The sequence below is a fragment of the Uranotaenia lowii genome, chromosome 1, assembly GCF_029784155.1.
Source record: "Uranotaenia lowii strain MFRU-FL chromosome 1, ASM2978415v1, whole genome shotgun sequence".
Lineage (NCBI taxonomy): Eukaryota > Metazoa > Arthropoda > Insecta > Diptera > Culicidae > Uranotaenia > Uranotaenia lowii.
Genome location: NC_073691.1, coordinates 114,434,873 through 114,453,342, shown reverse-complemented (window position 1 = coordinate 114,453,342; position 18,470 = coordinate 114,434,873). Strand labels below are relative to the sequence as shown.

Sequence of the window (18,470 nt, the reverse complement as noted above, 5' to 3'; positions counted from 1 at the left end):
AGATTAGATTAGTTGGATAAAGTAGAGGAAGATTAAAGATAGTCTTTAGGCATCGGTTTTGTAGGGATTGTAGACGTGATAAAAGGGACAAAGATGCACTTCCCCATATGGCGATCAAATAATATAAATGAGAATGTATGAAGGCAAAATAGAATTTTAGCAGAACGTGGCGTGGAACGAATGCTTTGGGCTTTGACCATCCATAAGATTCCGCTATAAGATGAGATCTTATATTATAAATTTTCAATGTGAAATTCTGTTGTAATAAGTTTGTTATTAATAATGTTTTCAAATCAAGTCAGTAAAACTATAGTGTGGCTAATATTTAATGGCTATAGCTCACTAAAATTCAGCGAGAAATGTTTGTTTCGCTTACCAAAAGTTTGCGGACTAATTATCCGATTAGATGTGCCAGACCCTGAATGTTAAATTTCGCTCTCCGCTTTCTTCTTAAATTTAAACGATTCTGCAAAATGTAGCCACAATGAAACTTCATAATAATTTATCGGTCTAAGAAGATTTTTTTTCAATTGTGAAAATCGACATTAAATCAGAACATTAATCGATTTTTTTTCCGTTTTCTATATGGACATATTTAGGCTTAGAACGAAGTGTGTAAAACCTTTCTCTATGAAAGCACGGCATAATCAACTTACAACTATTGTTTTCATAAAACATCCTTTATTCAACAAGTGTCATGAATTCTGTTTACCTTCTAATGACTAAATTATCCGTTAGATCTCGAATAAATCCAATATTGATTCTCTGTAATGAAAAAAAAAAGAAAGCCATCGAATATTAAAAAATATGACAGGACATTTATAAGATCTCTAAGCCTTAAGAACTTTAGAATTGATCTTTGCTTAATGAAGCCCAAAATAAAGTCTCACAATTGTGTCTAATGCTTCACTTCAGATCTGCGGTGAAACATGATGAATGAGTGAATAATTTTGTGTCATAAATGGAATTTTTTTTTTTTGACAAATTGAACCTACCGATGTCAATCCTGTTACAAGAGCCAATAATGATCGTTTGGGCGGTCTACAATGTCGTTTTCCCGCTTCCTGGCAGCATAAATTTGGGAAGCAGTCTAACGTGGTGTTGCACACTTTCGGGTGAACATCAAATATAACGGGCGGCGGCGGAGTGCATTGCAAGTACTGAGAAACTGCTTCAATAGCTGCAAAGAAAAAAGATTAAATTTTATATCTAGAAAGGTTCTTGTTTGCCTGGCTTCCATCAGACCGAACTGAACGCCATTAAAAAAAATTAAAACAGATTTCTAAAACTCTTGTTAACATTGGGCGAAGCTGAAAAAATTAAAATATTTCAATGAAATGTAGTTTGGTCTGGCCAGCTAAAAGTCATGACACATAACATTTACTCTGAACCAAAAAATTATCCGTACAGCACGTACCTTGAAATCCCAACAATTAATAAGTGCACTTTTTCAGGTAATAATAATACTACAATTATACATTCGTTGCAGAAATTAGTCCTTTTTGTAAATCAGTATTAAAAATGTTTATGAATTAAAGCTTAAAAATAATACAATTCATTTTGTATAGAAAGTCCCAAAAACGACGTCCAAAATTGTCCGTACACTGAGGCCTTTGTCAAATATTAGTCAAGTAAACAGTTATATGTCAGTCTGTCAAACGCAGAAATGTGAGTTGAATCTCAGCAAAGACAATTTCTAGTGGTCTGAGCGATAAATACGGTAAAATGAACATTTTCTAGCATAAATCAGTAGATTTTCGTGTTTCCGGATGTCAATGGGAATTTTTTTTTTGTGAAAATCAGACATTTTCCTGTTAATCAAATCCACAAAAATTAACAAGAAAATGTCTGCTTCTCACAAGAAATATCCGTTGACATCCGGAAACTGATTGCTGACCTGAAGAATGACGGTAAAAGCTTGTCCGAAATTGCAGGTATAGTAAAACGGCCACGATCGTCGGTTCAGTATGTCCTTCAGAACTTTAAGAAGACTAACTTCCTGGAGACCACTCCAGGAAGAGGCCGCAAACTGAAGCTTACGAATCGTCACCATCGCATGATTGTCAGGGAAATCAGTCAGAATCCTAAAATCAGTGCCCCGAAACTAGCAGACAGCCTGAAGAATTTTGAAAACATACAGGTTAATCCTCAAACGGTACGAAACATACTTCATGAGAATAAATAGCGAGGTCGTGTTGCTCTGAAGAAGCCGTTTATATCTGCTAAAAATAAGAAAAAGCGGCTGGAATACGCTCAAAAGTATGTCCTGGAACCGGAAGAGTTCTGGCAGAACGTCATATTCACTGACGAAAGCTATTTTAATATTTTCCGTAATCCAAATACTGAATTGGATCCGAAAAATTTGTGACGTTAAGCACGGTGGTGGCCATGTAATGGTGTGGTATGCTTTCAGCGCAAATGGCACCGGAAACTTGACATTCATTCACGGAGAAAAATAAATAGATTTATCAGTCATATTACGCGTCTACAGGAATATAAATATGACTTTTTGGATCTGACCCGAAAATACGATCAAACCAACCATCAGCTTATAAGATTAGTCTCCAGGGAGTTAGTCTTCCTAAAGTTCTGAAGGACATACTGAACCGACGATCATGGCCGTTTTACTATTCGATGCGAAGACAAGTAAATAAACAAATTTTGGACAAGCTTTTACAGTCTTTCTTCAGGTCAACAATCAGTTTCCGAATGTCAACGGGAATTTTTTCTGTGAGGAGCAGACATTTTCCTGTTAATTTAATCCACAAATTGTTAAAATCTACTGATTTATGCTAAATAAAGTTCATTTTACCGTATTTATCGCTCAGACCACTGGAAATTGTCTTTGCTGAGATTCAATTCACATTTCTGCGTTTGACAGACTGACATATAACTGTTTACTTGACTAATATTTGACAAAGGCCTCTGTGTACGGACAATTTTTGACGTCGTTTTTGGGACTTTCTATACAAAATGAACTGGATTATTTTTAAGGTTTAATTCATAAACATTTTTAATACCCATCTACAAAAAGGACTAGTTTCTGCAACGAATGATGTAATTGTAGTATTGTTATTGACTGAAAAAGTGCACTCTTGGATTGTTTGGATTTCAAGGTACGTGCTGTACGGACAATTTTTTGATACAGTGTACATATATGTTTAAAAAACAAAACATTCAATTCTCTGCCACATAAATGATGAGCGAATGACGTGTTTTAGCGAAAACTGAATTGAGAAGCCCTTTGGTATAAATCCGTGGTCGAAACAAATGGTGTCGAACCTCTAAATATACTTACGGTATGCTAATTGCCTAGCTGCCGCATTTTCGGACTCTTCGAATACTGGCTGGGATGTTCGGCAATATTTTTGACCACCATCTGGACAGCAGACCCGTGGCCAACAGTCATTATCCGTTTCACAAGTTTGGATATCCCAGAATGTCTCCGTTAATGGTTGTTTGGGGCACCGTCGCGGTATTCCGAAAATTGCTTAGGAAAATTCCAATAAAAAACAAATTTAAGTACAGCAGTTCAAATGTGATGAATTGGGAAACGATTTATCGCATACGATCATGGGATGGCTCTGGTATGGGCGCCGGTACTCCTGGAACACATCGTTTACTTCCAAACAAATAGCAGCATTTCACGTTGGATCCTTGTTTTCTGCAATCTCGATTTCGCCTACATAACGTGGGGATGAGTTGAAATGGCGCTTGCTTCTCTATGGGACACACGAACAGTTGCTTAGCCTTTTTGTTCTTCTTTCTTAATTGCTTAGTTTTTACTATATCAATCTGAGCAATACTGTTAACAACACTCAGCGTGTTATTGGCATCGGTTACGTTATAAGCACCTGAAATAATAGAGATAAAACGATCAAAATGTATTTTTATGGGGCTCCAAGACATTGTGGTCACTTCAGTCCAACAGAATTCTCAAAATGTCATAATCCAGTATGTACTACAGAATCTCAAGTAATTTAAAATAACATATTAACATAAGAACAACATACTCAAGTCCAGGGCCGTAGAAAGAACCGACTCTTGGGGGGTGGAGGGGGGTTGGGGGTTTGGTCGCTGATTTTTACCAATGACTTTTTGCCCAACAATGCACGAATATAAAAAATTAAAACAAATTATGTTTGTTACTATATTATTATTAATTTTCAAGTTCTTTGACATTAAAAGTTTTCGTATTGAATTGTAACTTAAGAAAATTGTCCGTAAAGCTACAAGGTGAGCTAAACTTCAAGATGCTACGTACCGAAGAGCAATAAACGGCTTTCAAAGCGAAAATGTCATCAAAATCACATGTGTTTCGACGCAGAAATCCGAGAATTGCAAATCTTTTAGCTGCGGTAAGCGCAATGTGCTCGGCAAATGTAAGCCTGTTATCAATTTTCACACCTAAGTCCAGAATAGACGACACATTCTCCAGGCTCTCTCCGCAAAGTTGGTATTCAAAATTGATAACACGACGTGCACGGGAAAAATGTACAACCTTACATTTTTTAGCGTTAGCCAGCATTCCGTTAAGATGAAACCAGTTATCAAGTCTAGCAATATCGGCTTCCAAGGCAAGGCAATCAACTTCACTAACGACCTTCCTGAAAAGCTTCAGATCGTCATTCACGAAAATTATGAAAAGCAGCGGTCCCAGGTGACTTCCCTGAGGAACTCCTGACGGGGTGGCAAATGTTTTCGAGCACGTATTTTTTAGCTTCGTGTAAGCGTGTGAAGCAGCGCGATGTTTCAAACCGTCGGAGGTATGTTGTCTGGACCGGGACCTTTGGATGGATCGGCTGCGGACAATTGCTCGTATACTTCCTGCTCGATGAGGCAAAGGTAAATTCACGTCATGGGATTGTATGGAGGATAGGTAAGGTAACGGACTTATTTTGGACCAGGGGACCAATTTTGGACCACCTTGTCTAGATCTCTTATAAAGCAACTAATTATGAAAAAATATTAGTGCATTGCATTAAGTGCTCGGGCTTCAACAATATTTGTTAAAAAAAATCATGATAAGTTGCTTTTGAAGAGAGCTAGACAAGGTGGTCTAGAATAGGTCCTCTGGTCCAAAATAAGTCCGTTACCCTAGTTGTTGTTTGCTACAATTCCTCAACAGTTTATGTAGATTGTAAAATTTATTTACAAGCTAAACCTTTGTCTGAATTTTAAATCTTCATTCTGAATTTCAATAATAAACGTGCGCTTCGAATTTGTGTCCGAATTTCCAGAAGATTTCTAAAATGTAAAAAAATACGATTTCTGAGTCTTATTCCAGATCAGAATTTTATGAACCAAGTTTTAGAGCCCTAACTCATGGATTTATTATTTAAATTCTGTAGTTCAGGTTTAATATAAATTTCCTATTTAAATTATTTATTTTTGATCTACATTGTGAATCAGAAGTAAAGTATAAAGTTACAAAGATCTGAATCTTACTTTTCAATTTTGAATTGCCATTTCGATGCTTCAAATTTTTGAATTTTGTATAACAATGAAGTTCATGAACTTCGAATTTGAATATAAAACATAATTTCTTGTTTTTTGGAATTCGTTAAACTGTTATCGAAATATGACACATGATGTCGAAAAATATTATGCAAATTTGATATGAAATGTAAAACCAAATTTGAAGCAGTATTTCAAAGCAGTTGTTCATAAGCTAATTGGTTATGATTATTCAAACAGAAATGGGGATAGGGCCGTTTAAACATAACGTAACGATATTTTCGAGAATTTTCAATCCCCTCCCCCCCCCCCCCCCCGTCCCCCCGACGTAACACATTTGTCTTGAAATTTCTTTGCGAAATTCAGAAAGCGTAACAAGCTGGTAAACCTCCCCCCCTGTAATATTTGAATGATCCCATAATGGAATTACAGTAAGGTTTTTTTACACTGATATACGTACCGCGTAAAAAAACCGTGATAATTCCCGAAAACCGTGTTGAAGTTCTTTGCTTCACTCCCGGCTAGCAGTGGGGGAAAATCACTAAACATTCATAAAATAACGCCACAAAACAAAACCAAAACCTGTTTATTATCTATTTAGCTTTTTATCATTGCTTAATCGTTATTATTTTTTTCAGACCACATATTCCTCCTTTCTCCTTCTTCTTTTCCTCCCGCTCATCTCATTCTCTTCTTCTTCTTCTTCTTCTTCTTCTTCCATTCTGCCTCTAATTCACTTTTCTTCTTCCGCTAACTCGCTCTTCTTCTTCTTCCGCTTCTGTTATTCTTCTTTTTTTACTGCTTCCACCTCTTCCTGCTTCTTTTTCTTCTTTTTAATTTTGTTCTTTTTATTCATCACCTTTTCTTTACAGCGACCAATGTTGTCATCAGATGACCGATGCAGGCTTGAGCACCACTGACAGCAGTCGATCGACCAACATCCGGAAGAAGCACGACTCCAGCTTCCGAAGAAAGATAATTCCAGCTCCAGCAAGCGCGATTCCGTCGGCTTTCAGCTCCCAATAAAAAAGCCCTAAATAAATCAATCCAATGATTACTTAAAATCGCTTCATCCGTTCTTACCCAATTTGAGGCTCTAAGACTCTCTCTCTTAAGCTGGCTTTCAAGGTGAACTGGCGTTCGGGAAGGTTGCAACTTCACAGAACGATGTCTCCTCTCTGATAAAGGTATCTAACAAACTATTTAAATCATTACACTGTTCAGCCTCCACCGTGGAAATGCTAAGCTCATCGATTCGACGTTGACAAGTCTCTTTGTTGGAAGTATAGGGCTCATCACATGCATAGAGTTTGTGTGGTTGACACCTTCCAGTGACAGAGTCCTCAATTTGATAGCCATTTGTCTGTGTGTCATTTTACCCAAATTTTTGACATGTCTTAATGCTAGCTCGTATCGGATTTCCTCAGTGGTGAGGTGAATAAAATCCATTTTGAAAAGTTGAAACCAAACCTAAACAAGATTGATACTTAAATAAAAATATGTAGCTTAAAATGGGTTTTTTAGTTGGTCGCAAATGTTGAAGTTCTTTGCTCCACTCCCGGCTAGCAGTGGGGGAAGAAACACAAATGACTAAAAATACGTAAAACTACGCCACATAACAAAACCAAAACAAATTTGTTGCTTATTATCTATTTTAAATCTTATTCTGCTTTTGCGTCCACCGGGAGTTCCCGATCAATCGTGGCGGAACTTCCAACAGAACGGCTAACGATGCGGCAAGTTTTGGGCCAGCTTTGAGTAACTTCCTCGGTGATATTCTCCGGCAGGCAACAGCAGCACAGTCGCGGGAAAAGCGAGAAAAACGCGATGGCGACTAGTAAAGCACGGTACGAAAAAGATGAGCTTTCGATTTTCTTGTTTGCTTTTCTCTTCATCTGTTTTGTTTACGCTAAATTCCAGTTGTAAACAGAGCTGAGCGATGATAACGGGTACACGCAGAGAAAATTTTAGCAACAAATACGTAAAACTAACTTAAATGCTACACAAAAAAACCGTGCTAATTGCGGAAAATCGTGTAAATAAAGGCCATTAAAAATCTGCAGCTCTGAAATTTGAAACAATAAGACATGTAACTTGACACTTAAGACCTGAGACCTAATACCTGAGATCGGAGACTTGAGACTTGAGACCTGAGACTTGGTACAAGAGATATGAGATCTGAGACTGCGGACTGGTACCTGAGAATTGAGACCTGACAATTGAAACAACTGATATCTAGATCTCAGATATGTGACTTGAGACATAAGACCTGAAACCTTAGACGTTCGACATGACACTTGAGACCTGAGACCTGCGATCTAAGACCTGAGAGTTGCGACTTTAGACATAGCACCTGAGACCTGAGTCCAGAGACCTGAGACATGAGACCTAAGACATAGGACATTAGACCTGAGACCTGGTCTTTACTCTACCTGAGGCATAAAACGATAGACCTGAGACATGAGATATGGGACTTTAGACCTAAGACCTGAAACAAGCTACTATTGTTAGTACCGCGAGAAATAAGTTTAGCTCTTATTTCAACTTTCGACCCCTTTAGTGAATGGGTTTGACTTGTAGGTGATGAACAGTAGTGTTGCAAGTTCGCTAGTAGCTATTTACTAGTGTTAGTACCGCGAGAAATTAGTTTAGCACCGATTTCATTTTGACCACCCATCTAGTGAAAGGGTTTGACTTGCAGGTGACGAATAATAGTATCGCGAGTTCGCTAGTACAAGCTACTAGTGTTAGTACCGGTAGAAATTAGTTTAGCTCCGATTTCAACTTTCGACAGGTCAAGTGAAAGGGTTTGACTTGGAGGTGACGAAGAATAGGGTCGCGAGTTCGCTAGTACAGGCTACTAGTGTTAGTACCGCGAGAAATTAGTTTAGTACCGATTTCAACTTGCGACTCCTCTAGTGAAAGGGTTTGAGTTGTAGGTGACGAAAAATAATAACGCGAGTTTGCTAGTACAAGCTACTAGTGTTAGTACCGGTAGAAAGTAGTTTAGCTCCGATTTTCTAGTGAAAGGGTTTGACTTGTAGGTGACGCAAAATAGTATCGCGAGTTCGCTAGTACAAGATACTAGTGTTAGTACCGCGAGAAATAAGTATAGCTCCGATTTCAACTGAGACCTGAGACATGAGACTTTAGACCTGAGACCTGAGATCTGAGACCTGAGACATGAGACATAAGACATGAGACCTGAGGCATGAGAGAAGAGCCATGTATCGTCCCCTTCGATGACAGCAACATGACAGGAACGAATCGGGAACTTTATATGTAGAGGGCTGCTTTTTATTTTCACACATCTCTTATTATGGCGTGCATTTCCTAACATAATATATTAAAGAAACAAACAAATACCTAACAAATAACTTTAAACTAAATGAATGAATAATAAACGGGAAAATAAATATTTGAATAAATAAACTAAAAAGAATAATAAATTAACGAATGAATAAATACAAAAAACTAAATTCCTTATTGGCACTAGCGGATAACTATAAAAATCAGGACAAGGCACCACACAAACATGTTGATTAGGGTGTCCCAAAATTGCATAACTTCTGGGAATCTGGGGGCTCACCCTCCAAATGGTAGATTAGGATGTGCAGAACAAACTTTTGTATGGGGCCGACTAAAAAAATCATGTTTAGAGGTTCCGCAAGCGCGATCTTTGAAAAAGTCCACTTCCAAAGGATTTGATTTTAAATAAATTCTGGGTCCAAAAATTTACATAAAATTTATATATTTTATATTTTTTTAAATTTTGTGTGAGATAAATACTACACGTAAAAAATTAAAAGTGAACCAAATTTGTATCAAAATGAAAAACAAGCAAGCTATTTCCAAGAAAAAAAAAATTTTTGGTTCAAATATTTTGTGTTCAACTGACCAAAATGTGTACCAAGCGTAGAATATTTTTGATACCAATGCCATCAAAAGATGTGGTTTTTTGTGCACTTAAACTTTGCTGAAAAAACCATGTTATTTGTATCATCGTGTGAAGAGCTATTCACGGTTCAATCCACAATTTAGGATATTTATTATTTAATTTATTAAATTTGTCTTGACAAACACCTACTTTAAAATCAAATACTTGCAAAAGAAAACTTTGATGGTTTAAAGGATTTATCAGAAAGCCATATGCCAAATTTGAAGTTGAATAAAAAATATTTGGACCAAAAAAGTTTTATTTCTTGGAAATAGCTTGCTTTTTTTTAGTTTGATACAAATTTGGTTCACTTTTAATTTTTTATGTGTAGTATTTTAAACGAACAAAATTAAAAAAATATAAAATATATAAATTTTATGTACATTTTTGGACCCAGAATTTATTTAAAATCAAATATTTTGAAAGTGGACTTTTTTCAAAGATCGCGCTTGCGGAACCTCTAAACATTATTTTTTTTAGTCGGCCTCATACAAAAGTTTGTTCTGCACAATCTACCATTTGGAGGGTGAGCCCCCAGATTCCCAGAAGTTATGCAATTTTGGGTCACCCTAATGTAGATATCTTATCCTTATTTAAGACATATACTAACAATAACTTCTATTTCAAATATTTCAAAGTTTTATCCAAACGGGCATAAAAATCACAATTTTTATTGTAACCATTAAATCGGCAAAAAATTTCGAACGTGAGTTATTCGTAGCTTTATAATAAATCATTTGTGAAGAAAAGTGTACAGTTCTAAGGACCTTTTGCGGAAAAAATTACAATCTTGTTGTGCGCTATTTACCATCGGTACACTTGATTTTTGAATGTTTCTATCGCCACGCTCGGAAAGTTTTCTAGTATTTATCAGCAATTAAACGTAGAGAAGTATTTCAAGAAGTTCACAAAGGCTACAGATGATTAACAGGCAGGTTTCCAATGAGTTTTTTCAATTATATAGCCGACTGAAAAACACCATTTTTAGAAAATTGAAACAAAGTGTTGGAAATTTGAGGTTCTTTGTTGAGACACTTCGAATCTGTTTAGTTTTAGTTGGTCAATTTCCCGGTGAATTTTCAGACAGCTCGCCGAATGTGTCATGATTTATCGAAATCGGAACCGAAAACATTGTTCCAAAATATCTTTCGGCTAAATAATGCTCGGTTAAATAGCGTCTCGTACTAATTCAGCACCAGACTAGTTTCATACACAATGGAGACAAAACGGTGTTTGACGTGTGAATAATAAAAATCCTTACCTGAGAATATTCACGATGTGACTGAGAGCTGTTTTTGTGTGTTCAGAAAATCAAACGGCTTATGCATTAAAAGTTTGAAGGTTGATGGGACATCACATTAACGTAGTCAGAAAAATTACAAGTTTCTCCAGAGATTTTAAATTTCTGAAAAATATGCGTTTTGGCATTAAAAGCTTCCAAAATTTCGAAAAGTCAAACGACTTATTTTGATTTACATTGTAAAGTCTTGTTGAGGTAATAAATAATACGACATTATAGTCAAAGCAAATTAACTGTAGTTAGAAACATTTAAGTCTCAAACCTTAATCAAGGAAAAAAAATCAAATAATATGGAGTCAGGTTAAACTTTAAATCATACAACCTCTTTACAATTTCAGAATCAGTTCATTCCAACCTCTTTTTATGGGACATGAATGTGAAATATGATTTATCTTTCCGTCATTGAGATGCTGTGAGTGTTCAGAAGACTTTCAATGCCACTGTGGTAAGTTCTTCATATGGATAACTAGTTAAACTTCCTGAAGGTATGTGCGATTTAACTAGTTAAACTTCCTGGTTATGGTATGTGCGATTTAAGTAGGTTTACAGCATAGTGCGACAAATTTAACATGATCCAACTTTTTCTGCAATAATTACAAACAAATTATTTACATATTTAAAAAACATATTGTAATCTTGATAAAATCAAAGACAAACCACTGGCATACCTCAATAAAAGGTACAAACACCCCATTTTTAGTTCTTCATCGAAAAAAAAACAAGGAAGTAAGCTGATCAGTTGTAGGATACTAGCCAGAAAAAAACTCGTTAAATGGTGCACATAGAAAGTTTATGGTTTCTTTGCAAGTCTTCCGACCTCTGGCACTTGGGAGATACCTTACACAAAAAAGGGGCAGTAGGTAAATACCTACAAGCTCGTTTTTCAGGCACACGCTTGAGAGACATCAAACTTCTAATTACCGTAGACAAATACGAGAAACTAACTCTTTCTTGTAAAAAATATCATAAGGAATAAGACTGGCTCGTTAAAAGCTGTAATCAATTGTTTATGCCTGACATATTTTTTAAAGTCTTTATTTATCTTATGTCGATTTTACCTTTTTCGTGGGGAACTTCGCGACCACAACATGCTGCAGTGACGTCGTAAAGTTGATCACTTCAAGAATTTTATCATTTTATTTTATTTACTTGATTTGCATGGTTTTTCGTCTCACGACATAACAATATTCTTTCAAATCACTCGGTCCATGAAAACCGTTATCCAGTGTCTGGAGCATCCCACAAACGCACAGTGGTTCAAATCTCCAAACAGCTGAACAAAATCCAATTATCAAGTCAGCGACTATTAAATTTTTTAATTAAGGATTCGAATCTCCAATATTCAAGAAACTTTGTGATGTAATTAGACATTTTCTAGGTCTTTTGAATCACCTTTTATAGTTTGTTTCAAACAAGACCGACGACTGAAACACTAAAATAAAAAAAATAGGAGTTTAACTCCAAACGATTAAACAAGGCATCTGTAACTATAAAAATTCATAAATGTCTATATCGAAGTGAAATATTATTGTGATCTGCTGACTATTTATGTCAATGTCGTCGGAAAAGCAGATAAGTTGACTAGATCTGTTGAAAATCGTGCCCCGCATTGCGCCTACCGGCCACTAAGTAAGAAGTTATTCTAAAAATAAAAAACCTTGACCAAAATGAAAGCGCTGGACCAGACGGCCTACAAGCAAACTTCATCAAGCACCACCATCAAATCTTCTCTGGACTTATTCGAGACGTCTTTAATGAAAGTTTGGAAAATGGAAGATATCCTTCATGCTTGAAAATTGCAAGAGTTATACCAATTCACAAAGGAGGCTGAAAAACGGATGTCAACAACTACAGACCCATTTCCATATTATCTGTTATCAGTAAAATATTGGTGCAAATGTTAGTATGACGAATAACCAGATTCTTCTGATCAAAAAAATCTTGTACGAGAGCCAATTTGGCTTTCGTTCAGGATCAAGTACGGCAACCGCTACTGGAGATTTGTTCACAAGCGTATATGATGCGATCAACTAAAAAAAAACAAGTCTACTATTTTTGGAAATGAAGAAAGCTTTTGATAAGATAGACCATGCCATTCTTCTCGAAAAATTGTTTTATTACGAATACGTGGACGAGTACACCAGCTCATCAAAAGCTTTCTAGATAAAAGGGATCAGTACGTCATGGTAAATGGAGTTAACAGTAGTCATCGCCCTCTGAAAGTAGGTGTACCCCAAGGCAGCAATGTGGATCCCTTGCTATTTCTTGTGTACATAAACGATCTACCTGAATTACCACTTCTCGGGAAACCAAGATTGTTCGCGGATGATACATCTCTATGCTATGAAGATGTTGATGCTAACACGATCGTTCGTAAGATGTCCAATGACATGTTTATTCTCAAAAAATACTTTGATGAAAACTTGCTGTTACTCAACGTTTCAAAATCAAAATATATGATTTTACATTATGCTCGAACGAATAATCCGCCACATGATGACCTTATGATTGATAATACACAAATTGAGAAAGTTTCTCACTTCCGATATCTCGGCCTTACCATTGATTCCACATTAAAATGGACCAACCATGTAGAAACGTTATTGAAGGATATCAATTCTGCGTGTGGACTGTTGTGGGAGATGAAGAGTTTTGTCCCTTCGAGACAACTTTTGTTTATGTATCATGCCTTTATCCTAGGGTTGCCATCCGTCCCGCAAAAGCGGGACATGTCCCGCTGTCCCGCTTTTTCCTCAAATTGTCCCGCTTTTTTTCTTGGAAAACTTTAAAAAAGTTCATTGAATTACACTAGAAAAATTACACTTTAGTCTCAATTTGAATTCTAAATGAACAGAAAATCTTTCAAACACGTCTTTTTCTCAAAATAAGCAGCATTTCTCAAAGTTTATGTAGGACAATACTGAATTACTGATTCAGTTAAGTATTCTTGGAGCAGGTTCAACCAATGTATGAAGAAAATATTGTTTTAGTTGCTTCCAAATAATCATATATTATAGAATTATAGAAATAATTTTTTTGCCGAAATCTTAGTTAGATTGTCTTATATTAGAGATGTACCGAATATTCGGTCGGCCGAATATTCGGCGCCGAACACCGCCGAAAAACCGTTAAGCCGAATATTCGGCTCACCGAATAGTTGAGCCAAGTATTCGGCCGAATTGGCCGAATAGGCCGAATACTTATTTTTCAAATATTATACACTAACATACTTGTCAAATTTTTCAACTGATTTTGGATAATTTCTAAAATATCCAAAAGTAATGTTGAAAATGCTTCAAAATCATCAAAAACTTACGGTTTCAGTAAAGATCTTAGGTGTATCCGTGTATATTTCACTGTAGATAGTTTTACACTTTGATTATCGTTTATTCCAGATTTTTTTTATACATCCAAGCTTGTCCATAAATCCAATAAAGAATTCAAGAAAAGTCAAATCTGACCGGGATGGCTAGATATTATTTGAAATTTTCCAGATTTTACCCGGGCTTATTCAGATTATTTGCTACATAGAATAAATACTCAAAATTTTCTAGGAAATTATTTGATTTTGCGTTCAAAACGACTTGTTAGAGTAAATTTAAATATAAACATCAATTTTTCATTAACCCTAGGCCTTAGATACGATTTTAACACAACTGCTGTGATTCGATGAAAACATTATATTTCAAGTAATTTACTTTCTTTTTCCTCTTGTATGTTTGAGAATAATGCCTAGATTCTTCTGAGATATGCTCTTTTATACATTTTTTTCAAAAAATTATCTAGATCTGGCCGTGTGGATTTGTTTGGTAGAAAATATGGTTTTCTTTAAGTTGAAGATCATCGTTTTTTGGCTAATATTTTGAAGACATCTAGCTAAAATTCGATATTCAATCAATCGAATCATCTGATTCAATATAAAATAAGCCATTTCAAATAGCTTGGCACCTGTTCGGTACATCTCTACCTTATATTATACATCTCCTTTTTCGACAAATCGTCCGAAGTGTTGAAAGATGGAAGTTTTCTTGAATTTTCACATTATTAAACAAATTATCAAACAAACTATTTTTAATACAAATTAAAAAAAGGTTTTTTAAACGGTACCATCGACATCGGAGATCAATCTAAAAAAACTACAACGAGCCCAAAGCGGTATAACTCGTTACAACGTACTTCCCCCAAAATAGGTGAAAACGAACGAAAAGTTCAAAAATTTTTTGAAAAAACATTTGAGAGCGAAACTGGAAACATTCTTGAATTGAAGCATCGTAACGGTCAGCATTGATCCGATCAACGATTCCAAGATATGACAGCTGACTTGTACTCCCTTCAAAGAGCCAAACCTACATTCTACTACGCTGAAACATCTTATTTTCTCATTTCCGCCAAACAAAAAATAAAGAATGAAGAGGAGGTTTTATGCCTACGGGAGCATTTCCCTGCTCAGAAAAAAGCAAAGTGTCCCATTTTTAATAGAACTAAGCTTTAGTTTGACATAAACATACATCAATGATCTAAATGTATGTCTTATTCACTAACAATTTATGTCTTTATAAATTTATGGCTTCGGGCGTTTGTGTATTCATGGTGTGTAATTTTACGTCAAATGTGATGCTTCAGTTTTGTGAACCCAATTTGACATAAATTTACACTAAAAATGTAATAGTGTAGTACAGCACACCGGGTCAGCAAATGTGAAATAAATAAAAACTCATGATAGTTTTATTCCAAACACATATTCTTATGACATTCATTTTTTGTGTTTTCGTGCTCTTATTTTTCCGGATATTATAAATCTTATATTAAATTTCAATTTCTATGATAAGTTTCAGTACTGAGTTGTTATTAAATTATACTGAATTTTAAGTCACAGCACTCTAGATTTTGATGCTTCAGCTAGAATTTTTATTAAGATTCTAAGTCCAGATCATTTAAGAAAGGCACGGACCACCCTTATGCATATTACAATTTTGAAAATCGATCGCTGCAGTTAACCTAACTCAAAATTAACTACTAACAAATTTCTAAATTATGTTTACTTTTTGGTATAACCACATTTATCGATCACCGGTAGCCGTATCGTGCTATATTTTTCACACAAATCAGACCGGACACACTGTTTAACAACAACATATCGTCGAAACAAGTTCTGAATAACCCCATTGCCAACAACCTAAAATAATGAAATATCTGTATCTGCTTGCCTTCGCGACGACGAGACGGTCTACTTTCCTATATTAGTTGCTGCAATAACCACCTATCACATGAAACAATTATTGGTAGGAAGGTAAATATGAGCAGACAGTCTTGCTCGATCGAATGTTGTGGTTCAAGTTGTTTTAAGATGTGAAAATCAAAACATTGAGAATTATCTAATCTCATTCACAAAGGTACCGGGCATACTCACTTATAGTTTTTTCGATGATCCTCGTAGTGGATTTGGATGTTCTTGGCTTGATTGAATTATTGGGAACACGTTTCTCGCTTATGCTCTCGACCAAATCATTACGACACTTCACTTGCTGAGCCGCAAGCGTTATAAACACCAGTATGGCTAATATATCGGTTTTCATTATGTTTCTCACTTTACTGGTGGAATGAATGCGATTTTTTTTTTTGGGATATCAATACTCTTTCTAAAACATGTTGTACTATAATTTTTCACATATTCGAAACAAATCTTTAGATTGTTGATATCAAAAAGCCTTTTAATTGTTACGAGAACACTATTGATTACTGCTTCACTGGAGACACAAAATCCTTGATCTGTTTCAGCCTCAGTTGTTACTAAGCTCAAGGCACAGCGGCATCTGCTACGCGGTCGGGTTAACTTTTTTTATTAGGGTTCCTCTCACTTTAGACACTTAACAACGATCATGCACAGAATGTATCTGAAAAGCATGTGATTTGAGAACCAAAGTTTCTACATCTCGAACAGCCAGCCAACGCGGTGTGCTCAGAAAATCTTGATTCAATCAAAACTCTCCGTTTAGCTGAACGGAGTTTGCACATAGACTGTGGCAACTCACAAGTTCCCTTTCATCTTGTAAGCAGATGTTTTAGCTCAGCAAACGTGGAGATCGTCGAAGAGAATTGAACTTTTACTACTGTTTACTTAAAGTTTCAGTTGCCGGTCAACTGTTTAGTAGATGTCTTGACATGGTGAGTAGCAGAGCTAGATTGAAATGCTAATTTCGTAGTGTTGTACTATTAGCCCAGACCAAGCGCGTTTGAGGTCTTAGCCTCAACTGATCGAACCAACGGCCATAGCCACATGCAAGCACATTCTAAATTTCCCACATTAGGGTCGTTCATAGATGAAAAACCATACATACAATCAATTGATTCATTGGAAATTTTGCAAGAGTGAGTGCTTTCTGATACTTCAACCAATATTTGGCGTTTCTAATCGCCGAAAATCTCCAACAAAGCTTTTTCGAACCAACCTAACAGAGGACCTCAGAGAATGAGTAAATCTAGAAATCGGTAGCTGGCGCGCGTGAAATAGCTATTTAATTTTTTCACGCAGCGAAATTTCTCAACCTTCGGAAGGTAGAAAAAAGCACGATGCCTCATAAACCTACCTATACTAAGTTCGAACTTGACGGAGACCGGCTGTTGCGCTGATTTTCATACGGATTCATCATTGTTTTTTTTTGCATCTTTTTCGGAACATTGTCTAACTTTGGAAATAGGAACCCTGACTCTGAAAACTCACTATCCTTCAGACACGCGAAAGTTGTTTTTTTTTGGAGGTCTATAAAATGCAATTTCGGGTTTTGGATAGAATCTATTATAAGTATAATCCATCCAACGATACTCTGAGTTTGAAGGAAAATTGAGCAAAACAAGATGACAGAGTCCTAAGCATTTCGAAGCTACAGTGTCATTATCAGTCTCATTCGATTAGCGAAATAAAAATGATCATTATCGTGCATCCACATCACATAATCTTCGCATTCGCTTACGATCTCTTACAAGGGGGGTAGAGAGGGTTTCCAAAAATCCAAAATTCAATAGAACCACGCTTTAAGTGAATGATATCAATTTCAGTTTATTTCTTGTTATTCGAGGTTTCGCTTATCCTAGGGTAGAGGTTTTGGGTATTACGAAACAGCTTTATCAAGAAAACATTTTTATAAATCAAGCATCAAACTCAAAACAGAATCGAAATCGATTTTTAAATAAAATTTAAAATAGTCTAATAAAATTCTGCAACCATGTTTTACGTTCATAGGAGTCCAGTACTGGTTTTAAAAATATGAAACATGCCATATTCCCCTTTACCGAAAAAATAATCGAAAATTTTTTGAAAAAAGTGATCAATATTACCCCGGATTATAGTACCAATAACTGATAATTCGTATATAGGGGAGAGTGGGGATACTTGATCCCCTTTTCTTATTTTCACCATATCTTTTTGGAAAAATTTAGCAACTCGCCGTCTTTGACATTTTCTGACAGCTTGTAACTTCAAGTTTCTATGCTCCAAAAATTAGAACGATACTTAAACCCGTTGATGTACTAGAAGCATTTTCGTGGGTGTAAAAAAAATGCGATGTTTCTGAAGTTATGGGAGACTTGATCCCCTATTGAAGGAGACTTGATCTTTCATTCAGGAAACCCTAATCCTTGTATAAAAATAAAAAAAAAAAACCTAAGATAGAATGTTAATTGACTATTTTGGTCATGTTTGTTCTCATTTCACAATTTATAGCAGACATAAGAAAAAAATTCTATAACTTTGTCTCAACGCTAATAACAATGCATACT

At 35.8% G+C, this 18,470-nt stretch overlaps 1 protein-coding gene across 1 annotated transcript; it reads right to left on the bottom strand.

Moving 5' to 3' along the window:
• Nucleotides 1-677: 677 nt before the first annotated feature.
• On the bottom strand, nucleotides 678-16,928 carry LOC129739402 (uncharacterized). Its single transcript, XM_055730839.1, has 5 exons — nucleotides 16,105-16,928; nucleotides 3,570-3,854; nucleotides 3,299-3,490; nucleotides 996-1,180; nucleotides 678-765 (listed from the first exon to the last, which is right to left on the bottom strand). Exons 1-5 carry the CDS (start codon nucleotides 16,268-16,270, stop codon nucleotides 709-711), a joined length of 885 nt encoding a protein of 294 aa, XP_055586814.1. The 5' UTR covers nucleotides 16,271-16,928; the 3' UTR covers nucleotides 678-708.
• Nucleotides 16,929-18,470: the final 1,542 nt, after the last annotated feature.